Source organism: Lutjanus erythropterus, chromosome 20, assembly GCF_056507025.1.
Source record: "Lutjanus erythropterus isolate fLutEry1 chromosome 20, fLutEry1.hap2, whole genome shotgun sequence".
In the NCBI taxonomy this organism is placed as follows: domain Eukaryota; kingdom Metazoa; phylum Chordata; class Actinopteri; order Lutjaniformes; family Lutjanidae; genus Lutjanus; species Lutjanus erythropterus.
This window is the reverse complement of record NC_139336.1, coordinates 1,687,545-1,705,222: the sequence shown is the minus strand read 5'-3', so window position 1 is coordinate 1,705,222 and position 17,678 is coordinate 1,687,545. Positions and strand designations below refer to the sequence as shown.

The window sequence follows — 17,678 nt, the reverse complement described above, 5'->3', positions numbered from 1 at the left end:
AAGTTGGCTCATTTACATTGTCAGTATTAGTATTTTCTTAAAGTAAAGACATTAGTAAACAACCCCCACTGTGTATCACCCCTAAAAGCAAAGATTGTCATGGAATATACCACTTCATTTAGCACTTAATCATCAGTCTATGGGCAGCTGTGCTGTGGTAACTTTTTATACTCATAATGGTCTCTGGTATTACTATATTTAGATTATTGAGTTGAGGTATGGGGCAACACCTACAAAACCACCCTATAGCCATGCATATTGCAAAAAAGAGCGGGAACACACTGACAACCTGTTTTTAAAGTCACATGCAAGAAAAAACTTAAATTCTTGGCAACATACAAAAAAAATTCTTGGATGGGGGTGGGGATAACTTAAGGGGTAAATTAAATTTTAATTACATATCAGTATGTGGGGTGATTTTGTGGAACGCACCAAGTGAAGAAATCAAACAAAGTAAAGATATTAGACAGTTTAAAAAGACATAGAAAGAAATTATTCTTGCATGGCACAGAAATAATTAAATGAATGTAAAGCACACCGAAGGTAATACTGATGTTATCAGTTTTCTCATTTCATATTTTTTATGAATGGGGTAATATTGGTAATCAGGTATTAAGAAGTACATTAGTGTAAATGTGGGGTTGGTCAATGGGGAGGAGAGTGGATTGACATAATAGATTGATTATTGATTGATTAATATAGAGTAGGATTAGGTGTAGAGTTTGACAAACATGCATACTCTTGTTAGGACATTGTTATAAGTCTGTTCATTATTTTCTACATGTATATATTTTTTGAATATATCAAATCAAATAATATGTAACATTTCCATGTTAAAATGTCTAAATATACTAGATTATATATTTATATAATGTTATATATTTTGTTAGGTTGTGTACTTGCAACTTTACTTACCTACCCAGATGTTTCCAACAATGTTCAAACACAGAGAAATCTGTCATTTATTCAAGGTAATGGTGTGTTTCCTGCTAGCCATTGCTAGCTAGTTGCTAACCACTTTAACTTCTGGGAAAACACAGGACACGTCAGACACGTGAGAAGAAGTTGGTCGGTGAATGTGACTAAACATAACGAATAATGTGAATGACTGGGCTCATGTTTCTTGGAAAGCATTTGCACATCCTTACTTACTTACTTTACCTTTATTGGGTAGAGTTTCATGTTTCTATCTTCCAGCTCACAACAACTTAAGCCTCAGCATTAGACAAATAATGATAATAAACCAGCACAAACTCCAGTAATTAAAGTGAACTTCAGTTGAATTGTGATATTTTTCTCAATTTGTCTCCTTTGCAGCAGGTGACAAAGCCAGTGTCTCAGCCAGTCTTTTCATCAGTGCGTTACTTCATCATGAAGAGCAGCAACACCAGGAACATAGAAATTTCTCAGCAGAAAGGGATCTGGTCCACCCCACCGAGCAATGAGACCAAACTGACCAAGGCCTTCCTGGAGAATAACCTCATCATCCTCATCTTCTCTGTTCAAGGCTCTGGACACTTCCAGGTAACTCTGACAAAGATCATCTACAAAACCTGCATCAGATGATCATCATAGACCGTGTGTGCCAGAAGACTGATCCCACTGTAAAGCGCACTATAAATAATAATCCTTAAAAAAAAAACAGAACTGATGTATTTTGTCTTTGTCACAGGGCTACGCTCGTATGGCCTCAGTTGTCAGTCGGGAGAACTGCCAGGACTGGGACTTCATGGGACTAGGAGGGGTTTTCACTGTGGAGTGGCTCCACAAGGAGAGTCTTCCCTTCCACTGCACCCAACATATCCTGAACTCATGGAACGACAACAAGAAGGTCCAGGTCAGCAGGGACGGACAGGTGAGAGGACAGAGCATACACAGGCTGCAGCTGTTTCACACAACAGAAGCTGTTTCACTGCATCATACAAGCAGCTGTGCTCTGACAGAGCCACAACATGAATGGTTCCAGTGGCACCCTGCTCCCTTCAGATCAGGGAACACAGTCAACAACTCATTGCTAATATAGTTATCATAAATCATAACTGGGAAAAAACATAAGTAATGTCAAGACATAGTATAAAGCTACACAGAACTTTTGTGTTGTGTTGATTTTGGAGGCTTTTGTGGACAAATTTGAAGGAGCTTCCAGCTGCAGCATCGTAGCATCTGCATGTGCCATTGTTGCCAATATGTTTGATAACTAATAATTAATTAATGAAATTGTTGCTACTTGTTGCCAATCTCACTCAGCTGCATTCATATGAAAGGGATAGTTCACTGAAAAATTTAAATTCAGTCATTACCTACTCATGCTGATTGAAGGTCAGGTTTAGTTTTTCAGTCCACAAAACACTGCTGGAGTTTCACAGGAAAACAGTGTTGCACAATCTTAGTTTTCAAACATAAAACAACAGAATAAAAACATAAAATGCCTCCATACTGCTCGTCTGGTGTAATCCAGGTCTCCTGAAGCCCCAACATGGCAAGTTGACTAAAAAAAGTGTTATTTAAGCCATGTTTTTTAGCCTGAATCTTCATTGTAGAGCCTTAGTTTGGAGAATTGGATGATGAAAGACGAGCAGTATGGAGGCATTTTATGTTTGTTTTTTTCCAGTTGTTTTTTTACATTTGAAAACTGGTGACTGACTGAATGACTGATTTTTTTTTATTTTTGAGCAAACTGTCCCTTTAACCAGTGTGAGTACTGCATTTGAGACTTTTTGCTGTCTCTGTTGTGTCTCATATAGGAGTTGGAGCCTCAGGCAGGCAGGCAGCTGCTGTCACTGTGGGAGAAAAACTCTGGGAATCCAATTCAGTAAAAGGCAGCAGCAGATGACCTCACAGTCCACTCACCAAGTTTTTTCTTCCTGGACCAAATGTGTCTCTGACTACATGCACACATTGTATATTGATAGAAACATCTATTTTTCTATCAGTTAGGGGATGGATCTTTTATGTTTTATTCCTACTTTGCCTTCGACAGTACTACCAGACTGCACTGGCAGGGCAATATAAGAGGGACTGATTGATTTGTCTTCTCCTATCTCTGTTTTGTCTATTTAATAAGATTTAATAAACTATTGTTCCGTTTTTGTTCCTCATTTCCCAATGGTACTCATGTTCCTATCAGACAGTAAGTTCAAATATGTGTGGCACTATCAGCTTTGAACAGGGTTCTAAAGAATGTGACGTGAATAAGAATGGATGAAATCACAAATGTTTTTGATTTGATAAATACAGAGGCTATTACAGTTCATCCTGATTGTTGTGATGATGTCCAGTTAGTTTTTATGGTAATGTTTTGACAGACTGACATGTGTAGACTGTTTACAGTACATAAACAGTGTTTCTGTGTACATCCAGGAATAACCTCTGAGATTGTATTTGTTGCAATTGTTTAAAATGTTCCGTATGTTAGAGCTTCGCTCTGATGATGTTGTGGTGCCTCAGGCTCTACTGGCCATCATCAGGGATTGATTGATTGTTTTAACACATTTGTCAATGTTTTTCAAGTGTTTCCTGCATTAAAACAGGAAAAATATGTTATAATTTTAACCTTGAAAGTTAAACTTGTTCATTTTTGCTGCTGTGTGAAGAGAGGTGAAGAGTCAACTTTTGATTGTTGAGTTAAGCCATGATTGTGTTCATGGGATGGTAAAAATAAAGTGATTTCATGTGAAGACCCTGTTGTCAGTATGATGTCCTCTGACTATCGAGGTGAAAGACGACAGGAGCTGATTAAAGTGTTGATACATACATCTAGGTCCCCTTCAGTTACAGTGTACTCACAACAATAAGCAAGTGCTTTATGGACTGTTTGTTTTCTGGCTTTTGGGAAACTCAATAACTTAAAAAGTATTCTCCTAATTGAATATCCATTCAAGAAAGGACAATGGTGTTTTAAGTAAAGATGAAAATATATGATTAGCAGTTCAAGTCAATCAGATTCTATTAACCTAACTGTACATCAACATCAGACACCACTGAAGTCCACTTTGTTTAAAGACACACATCCTCACATAGATTGTCCTCCATTCAGCATAATGTATAATGTATGTGAAACATTGGTGTCAAAACTAAGTATGAATTTTCCAATAGTGGAAATCAGTGAATGGTACAGCAACACTAATGACATTTGATTAGTGATCCTTCTGCAGGTGTGTTGTGAAAACCCTCAGCATCTCTCCTCATAAGATTTCAGACTTCCTAATGAACAGGGCCCAGTTAATCCTCTAGTGGGCAAAAACTAGCTGTGGACCCACTGACTAAAGTGGAAAACTACCTATATGAGGTTTGCTGTGTGTCAGTTTGAGGATTTTCATTTAAAACACAAACTGCACAATATAATATGGACCATGTGAGCATCAAATCAAGTGGAGAAATAAAGGAAATGAAACTTTTGTCACAGCTCCTTCCTCAAGACATGCCTCAAGATAAGAGCTTAATATCTGTGCCTGAACCCAACGGGACCCAACGGATTCTGTTCAGGTTGGGCTTTATTTCTCATATATTTCATAGGTTCACATTGTCAAGTCCACTTCCCTGCATGTATTGTCCCTGTCACCACTCCTACTGTTTAGAGGGTAGTTTATTGAGAAAAATGTTAGGTTGTAATCGGTTTTGGGCTGAAAAAACATAATGAGGCTCAAGTAGGTTTAGGACATAATTTTGTCAGCGTTAGGCTTCAATGGGCTTTTCAGTTGGGAGAACTAAGAAGCTACTGCATACACAGTGTCTCGTTGGTGAGCATGTGCTGAGCTGTGTTGGTCTGTGGTGGAATGTAAACACAGATCAGTAGAATATAAGATAATGTCAGATAATTTAAGATATTCATCAGGGAAACCGCACACCACACCATTAGTGTAGACTAGAAAGAAAATAAGTAATGAGTATATAAACACTGAATATGCAGGAGGAAATATAAAATACATGAGCAATATAAACATGAGAGAATGTTAAAGATAGGTATATAAACAACATGAAATATAAAACATGACAACATGATTGTTATTTATTTATATATATTTTTTATTATCAAACCTATTCTTTCAATATTCTTGTATGAGGTCCTATGTCAGGGAATGTTTTCTTGTGACTAAATTTAATTAAATAGTTCCAAAAAATAAAATAAATAAATAAATGAATAAATAAATAAAAAATAGGAGCCATATAGACAGATGGAAATACTAATATAGGAATATAAACAAGAGGAAATATGCATTAAAATATAAGCAATTAACAGTAATATTAACAGTAATTCATGACCATAGATAGTATGAAATATCTCATTCACTGTAAATGGGTGCCATCTACATGTCACTACAAAAAAAGACTTGCTTTATTGATAGAGAATATTGTCGAAGCTACACTAACAACTTCTGAGCATGGTGGTCCAGATGCAGTGCTATATTTATTAAGAGGTTATTATATTACAGGCTGTAACTTATTTCAATGGAGATGCCATTCTCTCCATCCTTTTATAGCAAAAAGAGTGCAGGGCAGAGGAGTTGTTCAGTTGAATATCTTTATATAGTCTGTCTGATTCATTAATCCTTCATCTGACTGAGGTTTGTGACAGTTAGAAACTGTGGCCCCGACCACAGCTCTGAAATATCAGCAGTCTAACTGTGCTGTATATTGATCAATCCATGGAGCTCTCCATGGTGCTGATGTAACAGATACATTTGTAAAAGTGACTTTTTCTCTAAGTCCTGCCCTTGAGTCAGTTTAATTTTGGATGTAAAAAATTATCTAAACTATAATCCATACATAGTCAGTTCTATAATATATTGTGTTGTGTCCGTGTTGCTGAAAATACACCCTCAGATTTGACTACAGATATAGTTTAGAGGACCAGTGTGTAGGATTTAGTGGGGCCTAGTGGTGAGCTTGCAGATTGCAAGCACCCTGTCTTACTCTCTACTGCCAGTCATAGAGGAGAATCTATGGTGGCCTTGAAACAAAAAAGCCAAAAGCCATATCTAGTGCCAGTGTTTGGATTGTCTATTCTGGGCTACTGTACAACATGATGGTGCAACCACAAACTTTGTTGTGAGCAGTTTCAGGTTGGAACTACTTTCTTTATAGTAGAAAAGAAACTAATTCGAGTCGATTCTCAAGTAGTTTTGGTAGATTCTATCACAGAAAGCAGTGCCTATATGAAACTGCTCACAACAAGGTCTGTGGATTATCTTTTCTATTAACGGGTCATGGTTTTTGGAAAAGAGACACTCATTTTGAATTTTCAGATTTTTTTATTTTTTTTATTATTTTTTTTTTTGGGGGGGGGGCACCACAAGCTGAGTGCCATTTAGTCCCATAATATTGGAGAGAAGGCAGATGTCTCTACAGCTGATAACCAAAACTCTGCAACTCACAGCAAAACTATCTAGATGGATGAAGAGCACCACAGACCAAAGGAAAAATATCTATATATTTTGGGGTGAACTGTCCCTTTAAATTAGTGGTTGTAGATGTCCACTTTTGACCATGAGCATTTTTCTCATAACTAATATATCATGTTTTTTTTACTTATTTATATCTGTTTTTTTAAAGGGATAGTTCACCCAAAAATGAAAATTCAGCCATTTTCTGCTCACCCTCATACCGACTGAGGATCTGGTTTGTTTTGTCAGTCTGCAAAATACTGCTGAAGTTTCACAGGAAAACAGTGTTGCAGAAACTCCCAGACAATGGAAGTGAATGGTGTGGGTTTTCAAACTTAAAAAAACAGCTGGAAAACAAACAAACAAATATATATATATATATATATATATATGTGTATAGAGAGAGAGAGTGTGTGAGAGAGAGAGAGAGAGAGAGAGCTTGGCATGTTGGGGCTTTAGGAGACTTGGATTACACCAGACGAGCAGTATGGAGGCATTTTATGTTTTTATTCTGTTGTTTTATGTTTGAAAACTGAGATTGTGCAACACTGTTTTCCTGTGAAACTCCAGCAGTGTTTTGTGGACTAAAAAACTAAACCAGACCTTCAATCAGCATGAGGATGAGTAGATAAGTGAACTATCCTCTTAACCTTTACTGGCAGCATTTGTCTTCCATAAGCAGGAGTATATGATGTAACCATGGATACTACTGGATGAGATCACCTGTTATGTAATAACAGTGAATAATGTACAGAGCACAACCGTTCTTTTTTATGGGACCAAAGTTTATGAAAATGATTGATTAATTACTATCACCAGAAATATAGCAAAATATAAAAATGATGAGATATTTTACAGAATGTATTCCTTTTTTTTTTTTTTTTTTTTTTTTTTTTTTGTGCAAGTAGACCGGAAGTGTTCCTGGCACTGCTGTTGACGGAACACGGGCGCGTGAGAGGAGAGGAGGTAGGCTCGAGAGCACAGACAGGCAGACAGACGGACGGACAGACGGAGGGGGAGGCTGAACACCGGATTCTCCGCAGTCACAGAGGTCAGTATTTCATTATTAACGCATTTTCATACAAAGAGAAATGAGCTCAAACGGCGAGGATGAGGATGAATGAGCTGCTTCATCCACACTCACGACAGTCAGCTCCGCCCATGACTTCACCCTGACAGTCGGTCTCTGATCTACTTATTTTAAATGTATCAATACGTCCATTGTGTCCGTGTGTGCTTCTTTAATGCTAACACGGTGTTGAGACGGTTGTGTCCGTGGTGGCGGTGCTGCTTCACGGGGAGCAGCGGGTAGGATGAACCGGCCTGTTGTCTGTTGCGCCAGCCATCTTTACTGTAACCTTCTCTTTCAAACACGCTACAGCAGATATTAGCAGTTAGGCTACATCCCGCCTGTTGTATGTCTGTGTATGTGAAGTCTGACATGTGAAGCCTGTCTTTTTTTTTCTGCTGTCACTGTAGCTCCTTCTTCCTTCCTCCTCCTCCTCGTCCTCCTCCTCTGCCTCAGTGTGGCAGGATGTAGCCGCACCATGGCGTCCACACGCATCCATCCTGCTGCGGCTTCATGTATGTGTGTGTGTGCTGCTGTACATCCAATGTGTCCACAGTGACCAGCAGCGGAATAAATAACTTAAAACGTTAAAAAACAACAACAAAAAAAACAAACAAAAAAAACCCATCTTGTTAAATGGTTTCATAACGTGACGTAAAGGCAAGAAATCAGCCCACACCCTTCCTGATTAATTTATATTCATTAAACCAAACCATTAGCTTGTTATTTGATTCAGTTTGTGGGGCTTGTAGCTTTAAAATTGACATGTAAAGTCAACAGAAAGGTCTCTTTCATAAATTCTGTCCTTGTTAATCCACAGATGTCACTGACAGTGTTGACAGTGGTGTCTGTGGATTATCCAGAAGAACCAGTTCACAGCTTCTGGAAAGACAAGATGATGTTGCATTTTTATACAGTTTGTACTGAAGTGTTGTGTGCAAAGCAACAAATGTGTATTTATTATTGACTGTACCGTGGATTTCATTCATTCATCTTTGTCAGGACATCAACAAGCTGTTTTAAAGGGCCAGTGTGTAATATTCAGGAGCATTTATCAGCAGAATATGGCATAAATTTAATTTATTATTCAGAAATGTGTTTATATTAGTGTATAATCACTTGAAAATAAGAATCATGTTTTCTTTACCTTAGAATGAGCCCTTTATATCTACAGAAGGAGCAGGTCCTCTTAGAGCATGATATCTGTGCCCAAACCTTGGACCCGACAGGTTTTGCATTTTTCTCCCCAGTTTTGTTGTTGCCGATTCAAATTCCCTCTATGTATTGTCCCTGTCACTGCCAACTCCTACTGTTTGGTACATAGAGGGAGGGTTGTTAAGAAAATATGCTGATGAGGGATGAGTTCGGGTCAGGTTCGGACAGAATTTTGTCGAGAATGGGCCTTTTTGGGCTCAACGTTTCAGGCCTGATTAAAATTCTTGCTCTTCCTCCACAGAGGCTGCAGTGGTGCACCACCATATTTCTACAGTAGCCTAGAACAGACAAACCAAACACTGGCTCTTGCACATTTTTCACAGGTTTCATGGCCTCGATAGATTCTCCTACCTGCTTGGAAGGCAAGTTTGAGGCGAGGTGTTTCTAAACTGCAAGCTTATCACTAGACTGTTGGTTGCCAACTTGGGGTCTGGGCCCCCTTATGGGGGTGCCAAAAATCATAAGGGGTCTCGTCGGCTTTGAGGTCATCAAAATTTGATTTGTTCATGCTAATTAAAATCATAATTTATACAAATGATAGATGCTTTTCAAAGTTTCCAATGGGGGGGTGGGTCCAAGGTAATGGTTGGGATCCTGCACTAGACAACGAGCAGTTCAAAACAGGACATGTCAAACTGGCTGTATGGATAGAAGGGGCAACTCTTGGGCATCCAGGGCACCAGCTATTTGACCGTGATATAGTTCCTGCCCTCACAGTTAGCCCATCTTCTGTTATAACACTTTGTCCCGACCGAATAAGTTGATTGGACAAGAGACATTCCATGAGTGCTGATACAGTCCACCATCACCAGGACTTTTAACTACATGCCCAAAGTGTTCTAAGAACTGTTAGCCTATGTTAAGATTACAATTACGACTAACTAGTTAAGATTCGATAAATATGACTAACAGAGACCATAGAGACAGAAGTAGACAGGAGGCATCTTGTACATGATTCACACACTTTTTATTTTGCCAAAGTACACACAGTAGGATACAAGAAGAGCAGTTTTCGGCACTCAGACTGCAGCCATGTTAGAGCTTGAGATCCGACAGGATCCAGTAGGACCTGATGAGACCCGACGGGATCTGATGAGACCTGACAGGTTCAGGTCAGGTTGGGCCTTATTTCTCACATATTTCATGGGTTCACATTTGGTTTGGGCTTTACCACATTTATTCATTTATTTTCATTTTTCTCCCCAATTTTGTAGTTGCCAATTCCAGTTCCACCTATGTATTGTCCCTGTGACGGCCAACCCCTACTGTTTGTTACGTAGAGGGAAACTTGAAAAATGTCGGGCTGTAATCGGGTCCAGGCTGAAATATGCTAATGAGGGTTGGGTTCAGGTCGGTTTCAGGCAGAATTTCATCAGCATCCGACCTTGACAGGCTCTACTTTGCAGGCACAATTAAAGTGCTAGGCCATGTGCCAACAACTGAATCACATGCATGATAATATTAAGTCCAACCAGACTTCCTCTCATGTGATATTGTTTAATTACTGTATTGCTACAGTTGAGCTAACAGCAGAGCCCAGCTTGTCTCCAATGCTATGGCTAAGTTACTAGTTAGCCAAACTGTATTGGGAGTAGACTAGAAATTTAAAATTTCCTTTGTCATGGATCCCATTGATCTTAGGAAGGCTTAGACCTGACAGCTGTTATATAACACAACAGCTCTGCTGCTAAGGTTAATGTGCATGTTGTATTAATAAGCAGAATTTGTGGAAACATAGCTCCTTCTGATGACTGAAATGGGTTTTTAGCTAACATTCTGCTGTTGTTAGCCTAAACTTGATAGTTTATTAGTTGCTGTTCATGCCATTATATTCATTGTATTTATTTATTTATTTTACAAATTTATCTAAGCTCCCTTATGAATACATAGTAAATGCTGTAATGTTTTTTTTATATTTAGTCAGATTCAATTTGCTGTAAAATAAATAAAACCACCATAAATAATATTACATAAGTAAACAGATATGACCTTTTTAGGAAATAAAAAAATGAACTGCCCAAAAAACACAAACCTCTTTAGCATATATTGCTCACCAAATTATTTACAATTTGAAAACAGAAGCCTCTGAGGGATGACACTGTTCATGAGGTTCTTGTTATGAGTCACACTTTGTCCAGAAGCAGCAGTTTCTGACACTCTGACCTGGACCACGCTGCCATGCAACACTCCTCCCCTGCCTCTGGAAGGTCAGCCAGTCCTTGGGTGTCGCTCCAGATCCTGTGTGCAAGGCATAAGATTTCTGCAGCATGTACGTGGCAGCGATGAAATACAGATGTAGTGTAGCAGGTTTCAGATCTGGACAACTCTGTGTTTACTCTGTTGAGACGCAGCAGTTCATCCATTTTGTTTTTCAGAGAGTGGACATTAGACAGATGTATTGATGGGAGCACAGTTCAAAATCCCTGCTGTCTCTATTTAAAGTGGAAAGAAAGTTTGCCATATGAATTGTCAATTGTCAAGCAGCTCAACACTCAGGCTTCCATCTATGGCTCCATATTGCTCTTGACAGAAATATCAAATGTCACAATCAGTGTTAGTTATTCCATGTGCATGTTGCCAGAGGGTGTGTAGCCATTAGGCACAGCTGCCCCTATGAAAATAATGAAACAGTGGTTCATCCTCCAGAACATCATGTTTCAACCTGCAGCTAATGAACTACTTACAGTAGCTTCTCAAAACACATACCTACAGACACACTATAAATGTGTCCAGGCTTTTCAAATCATGTAGACTCACCCAGTCAAACATTCTTAAAAAGAAATTTCATCACTAGCTTATGCAGTTTTCTTGAAGATTCTGGCACTCCACAAAATTGTCTTATGTGGGATTTGTTCTTAGTTAAGAACAGAAAACTCATGAAAACTCAGGAGCACACTTGCACACATTTTAGTGCTGTCATGTTTTTGCAGAATAGTTGGTTACTGTGTTTCCTTCAATTCCACAGTTGAGTTGTATAATGTTACAGGGTTTCCATCACAAAAATATTTTTATCATTTGTCATATTACAATTAAATATTTTATAAAGCATTCTCGTCCTTTAAAATACATAATTAATTTGATTTTACAGTGTGATTATTTATGTCTTACAAATAATCTCAAGAAAGTACCACATCAACAAAAACTCAAACAGTGCATATCTGTATTAATTTCTGGGGTTGTCCAGGACAGATCTGAGATCAGACATGTGGTAGTTGAATGGCTGATTAAGTGGCAGTTCATGTGTAAATAAATGATAAAAATAAAACCATTGTAGTGACCCTTTTGGGGTTTTACATTATGCAGTGTTTGGTCTATACTGCAAAAGCAAATGTTTAAATTTTAAATACAAACTAAGCACTTTTGTAACACTTTTTAAACACATGGAGATGTTGAAGAAGAGAACTCTTATTCACTAAAATAATTCACCTGCTTTTAGGTTTTACACACTGGTGTTTAAGATACATATTCAAGGTTGGCATATATATATATATATGTATGAAATATGCCAAATATATCTGTATGTAATTATCAAATCTGAAGTACAGATAAGGGCATGTGGTTAATTTGGACTGATCATTGTCTCACATAATCAGAGCTCTCTCCACTGCGCTCTGCTGTTGGACAAAGGTCTGGCTCCACACATGCACATTGTGCTATGGGGGAGAAAAACACACTGCCTTGTTTGCATTTCTTTCAACCAATCACAAACATCTTGGGTGGAGCTTAGCCCAAGAAGCAGCGATGGTGCTGGTGCAAGGTAGTGTCAAGGGGGAACTTGTTTTGGTGGAACATTTGTATTTCGTGAGGCGAGCTCCGGAATTAAAATGACTACATCGCCGCAAAAGAAAGGGCAACAGCTGTTAGCTTGTTTATGTTTGTGCCATTAGCATCCCAGGCGCTAATTTGCTGTTTTTAGCATGTAGGTTGCAGCTCTGAGGTTGTTCTTGTTTTCACTTTGAAAAAGTAGGAAGCTGACGTTGCAATGCTACATGAAGCAAGCGACCAACAGCAGGACTTACACTCACAGTATACATCTGGGGAGAGTCAGACTAGACTGTTCATGATTGTGTCCATGATATTTATGTGCAGTGTCCCTTAAGTCAGAGAGTTGTAATCATTGTAACACACAGCGGGACAGACAGAGACTCACCAAACAAAGCAGATCTGAGCTGAACTGGAGCTCAGCTTCCCAGGCCTCTAATGTCCATCCCTGGACTTGACATAGTGTGAAGCTTGATTAGGAAAGGCTGCCATAGACTGGTTGAACATCCTCAGCATGGAACCACAGATACTGCATAATCAGAACGTCCGCAGACAGTGGAGTCAGCTCAGGCCCTTCATGTTTACAGCCTCAGTGTTCTTATAGCACGAACCAGCTGGGTGTCCTGCTGCACTCCCAGATTAGGGTTGCAAATTTAGCTCATTTTCTGTAACCCTAACGATTGATTCATTGATTAATCATTAATCAATCATAAGATGCAAAACATACTTTTTTCTCTTATTTTCTTTCTTTTTCTTTTTTTCTCATTTAAAGTTGAAATTTCAAGTTTGCTTATTCAAAAAAAAGGCTTCACCTGACAAAACAATGCCAAATGAGGCACAACTACAATTTCAAGACTATTGATTAATTAGTGTTAGTGAGTGTATTTTTAATCATTAAATTCTCAATAACAGTTAATTGATTATTGATTTATCATAAACATCCCTATCCTTTGGGTGTCCTTGTAGCTAAATAGGTGGAGCACACTCCCCAGGTCCAGGGTGTGGGGGTCCTGGTGGTGGTTTTGCCACGCCCCTGTACTCAACCCTCCTCCTCTTGTGCAGCTCATAGTTACAGGGTCGTCTGAGAACTTCTGCAGGCGGCAGGACTTGTGTTTTGTATCTGAAGTCTGAAGTGTTGGTTAATTAGTCACTGTTATTAAATGATAGGAAATAGTGACAAATGTCCATCACAATTTAGTGTGTCCATTTTTTTAACAGTGTGACACAACGATATTCAGTTTATAATGTTAGAAAACAGAAAAACAGCAAATCAACCTCCATTTATTTTTGATTGGTTAAATGATTAGTTGATGCAGGTCTACAAGACTGGATTGAATTCTGTTGTTATGGATGACATCATTCTTTATGAATGAGTTTACTCACTCTGAACACAATCATTGATTAACAGGAGACTGCTCTGTGAATGTCAATATTCATCAATATACAGGTGTGCAAGGAAGATAGATTACTAGATGGATGGTTGGGTGGCAGGCAGGTATATTTTATACATGTTTGTAACTAAAGATAATTTTATATAGTCATATAATTGTAACTAAAGATCATTTTATTATTTATTAATCCACAATTTTTTTCTGTTCATTTATTCATTATTCGGTCTATAAAATGTTAGAAAATAGTTATATATTGTTTTGTCCACCTGTCTAAAAACCAAAGATATTTCCAATATATATTAAAGGCAATGTTTAGTGTAACAAGAAGTTCATTATGCTTTGCAGAAGTAGGACCAAGGCATTGTTTTGCAAGTCACAAGTCTCAAGTCTTCACACTGAAGTCCCAATTCAAAACAGGTCCTAAGTCAAGACTGACAAGTCTGAAGTCAAGTCCTGACTCCTGAAGTTTAGAGTTTGAGTCACAAACAAGTAATAATCTGCTCTTCACCAAATATAATGCCATTTAAACAGCAGTCATCCAGTCAATCTGTGGTTTGACCCAGAGAAAATTTCACTAGTAATCATTAAGTGTTTTATGTGATCCAAAGGCACATCCAGATGACATAGTTAAAGTATGACATAATGTAATTAGTAGATCAAGGTCAATTTTTGAAATGTATACTATACATAGTTTAGATGTGAATATACCCATAGAAGCAGCACAAACTAGAGTTGGGCAGTATGTAAAATTTTCCAACTGACCATAATCAGGGATTGATGATATGAGGATATCTTCATTACCCCCAACTTAAACAGGAAAATGCAACTGTTAACCTTCTGAATTCTAGTTTCTCTCTTTTCCTAATCTAAGATCCAGCATAATTGGCTCATTAACTCCTCGTAAAACACACTTCATCCTAACTTGACTGAAAAACATATTAAACTCCCCTAAACTGTTTGTTAGTCTGTCCACTGTTCCAACAATCACCAACTCTGGTTTGGTCAAATTAAATCCTTAATTTACCGTGTGAAAAGAGTCTGACTCTGTAGGCTGTTTATGTCTCACTCCTCATCCAGCTCAGTGCACTCATGTTCCACCTGAGTCTGAGTGGGTGTGTCCTGTGCCTCTGAATAAGAGTGTGGTGTGACGTAGTAGCTGTCACTTTGCAGACCATTACATTAGCAAAATAAATTTATTATTTATTTATTATTATATATTTATATCCGATCGTTCAACCCTAGCACAAACTGTAAGTATAAGTGGACTTTTTGGCAAAAGAGTTGGGTGGTGGGGTAGTAGTACCCCAAAAAAGGTATAAGACATTAGAATATCTTCTGAAAAAATGTTTATTGACCGCAAACTTAGGAAACGACATAAGATATGTTGGATAGTTATAGACTGACCCTTCAATATTAACACCATTTTACCCAGACTTTTTTTGTCCAAAGTTTGCTTTTGACTGTAAAGTATGTTCCACTAAATCCACGAAGTTATGCTTTTATATATGATGCAGGAGGGTTTAGGAACAATAGAAATGATGAAATATTACTATTGCAAATTCTCCTGGGTTGGGTGCTTTTTTGAGCTAAATTACAGAGCCTTTGTGGAGATTCAGATGAGTAAAGTTGGCAGTTGTTGCATGTGTCTAAATTTTGACCTGGAAGTTTTGCATACAATTCAGTTTTGTTGACCACCTCACAGTTTTTGTACACTGTGCACACTTATATGAACACATCTTTTCTGAGCTACAGATTCTAAACAGCGCTGCACATTGGTGCTTATGAAATGTGATGAATAGTTTCATTTTATTCTCACCTCTGTCAGACACAAAGTCACAGATGTGTGATGGATGTATCTAAGCACGACACAGACAGACAGACAGACAGACTGCAGCACAGCTAACATCAGACAGACAGGCAGACAGGGGGAGGAGCATCAACTTAACTTTACTGTGACTGAAGGATTTCAAACTTGTAGCGGAGGGAACACAAATTTACCTGGTTACTGTTCACTCTGTTCACTCTCAGGATGTTATTTTCTCTTTAGGTTCTCTCATCAAAGTTGTAAAGATTGACAACCGCTTTGTCACGAATTGGAGGCGGGGCCCTTGCATATATCATGGGGCCCTACTTGCGTAGTGTGTGTCTAGGGCCACCTGGCTCTGGTCCAAAGTCATCAAATTTGTGACTGGAGTCACCTTAGTCCACAGGTCTGATGCTCTGTGAGTTACTGCTAGGTCACATTGAGGAGTGACTGGATCTCCTGCCCAGAGATATTTAGTGAATGTCTTCCTGTGTTGTGTTTGGGTTGTGTGTGTAACTACTGTATTCCAGGAGTGACTCATGATGTTTTTCTCTGCCTCTCATCAGTCAGAACATGTCTGTAAGGATGGAAATGGATATCAGTGGAGTGTCCAGGGCACACGTCTCCATCCTTCCTGCAGCTGAGATCAAAGCTACATTAAAACCTGAAGCAGAGAGGCCTCGCTGTGCCAGCACCCCGTGTTCCCCCATCAGAGGAACTGTCGCAGGATACCAGATCCTCCACATGGACTCCAACTATCTGGTTGGCTTCACCACTGGTGAGGAGCTGCTCAAGCTGGCCCACCAGTGGTCAGAAGGCCCTCCAGAAAAGAGCCCTGTATCAGAGGCTGTGTCTAGCCCCATTCAGAGCCCCGTCCCCAAGTCAGTGGACCTGGGCATCCACCGGTCTTCACGGATCTTTAAAGGCAAAAGTCGCTACTACCAACCTTACGACATTCCTGCTGCCAACGGGCGGAGACGGAGGCGCATGCCCAGCTCCAGTGACACCTTCCTCAGGTCCCTGGCCCACGGGGAGCCAGCAAGGAGTCTGCATGCACCACTACCCCTGTGCCTGCTCAAAGGAAAGAGGGCCCAGTCCAAGTCTCTGGACTACCTTAATCTGGACAAAATCAGTATCAAAGAGTCATCAGACACTGAGGTGTTACAGTACCAGCTGCAGCACCTCACCCTGAGGGGGGAGCGCATGTTTACCAGGAACAAAACATGAAAGCACAGTGAAGGCCTTTTTTAGGCGTCTTCACCCTCCCGGGGATTTAGGTGCTATTTCCAGCTCGGTTTCTTTCTACTCAGATTAGAAGCAGTTCTATAAGAAGACAGTCTGATAATCTTGTTATCTGGGGGTTTACCTTGTACTGTACGCATAATGTTGTGAAGAAAATCCTTAAACCACTCCTCACATTGTACTGAGGGTGTTAAGGTTAAAATGTGAATTATATAAATTTAGCAATAACTGGTGAACTTATTTATTGACAGTGTTGTGTGTTTGTACTGGTATGGAGACGCACTGATGTATCAGCTCACAGCTGATGAAAGCACACATACTGTATCGGCTTTAAAATGCACCATTGCTATCAGTCCAATAATAGTTTTACTGCTTATGTGTGAGGAGTTGTGTTAGTGGAAGTTTTGTCAGATTTTATTCACATTATGGCACTGCATACAACTGTCAAATTAGCAAGATAACACTTTTATCATCTTGCTAATTAACTGATTTTTGCTGTTTTGTTGCTGTCAGTCAATGTCAATGTGTTTTTAAACCAAACCATTTATAATGAGTTGGGAATGTGTAAAAAAAGCTCAGTGATACTCCATGCAAAATCTGTGTATTTAAGGACAGGTAAGACCATTTTAAAACAATGCTTACATGCACATGTAGGGATGCACTGATACCAGCATCAGTTATCAGTCCAATATTGTCCTCATGTACTCATACTCATAAAACTACTCTGATACCCCACACCTGATACCATATCATGAAAAGTAGCTGCTCTACATAAGTGAACTTCTAAAGATCCAACATGATGCTTGGAGTCG

At 39.0% G+C, this 17,678-nt stretch overlaps 2 protein-coding genes across 9 annotated transcripts in view; both read left to right on the top strand.

The window, feature by feature from the left end:
• ythdc2 (YTH domain containing 2) overlaps positions 1 to 3,677 on the top strand; it is a 37,170-nt gene extending 33,493 nt beyond the window's left edge. For 5 of the 7 annotated variants that reach the window (XM_084745739.1, XM_084745738.1, XM_084745737.1 and 2 more), the window contains exons 30-32: positions 1,318 to 1,524; positions 1,673 to 1,855; positions 2,745 to 3,677. In XM_084745739.1, coding sequence (XP_084601865.1) covers positions 1,318 to 1,524; positions 1,673 to 1,855; positions 2,745 to 2,816 — 462 coding nt within the window. In that variant the 3' untranslated portion in view covers positions 2,817 to 3,677. The remainder of the gene's footprint in view (positions 1 to 1,317; positions 1,525 to 1,672; positions 1,856 to 2,744) is intronic. The other 2 variants (XM_084745740.1, XM_084745736.1) reach the window with 1 other exon arrangement.
• Positions 3,678 to 7,025: 3,348 nt separating this feature from the next.
• Positions 7,026 to 17,678, top strand: macir (macrophage immunometabolism regulator). 2 transcript variants are annotated; one of them, XM_084745945.1, is made up of 3 exons: positions 7,026 to 7,434; positions 7,863 to 7,967; positions 16,191 to 17,678. In XM_084745945.1, exon 3 carries the CDS (start codon positions 16,198 to 16,200, stop codon positions 16,849 to 16,851), a length of 654 nt encoding a protein of 217 aa, XP_084602071.1. In that variant the 5' UTR covers positions 7,026 to 7,434; positions 7,863 to 7,967; positions 16,191 to 16,197; the 3' UTR covers positions 16,852 to 17,678. The 2 variants fall into 2 exon arrangements, with proteins under 2 accessions (XP_084602071.1, XP_084602070.1); XM_084745944.1 differs by lacking the exon at positions 7,863 to 7,967 and having other exon boundaries at positions 7,029 to 7,434.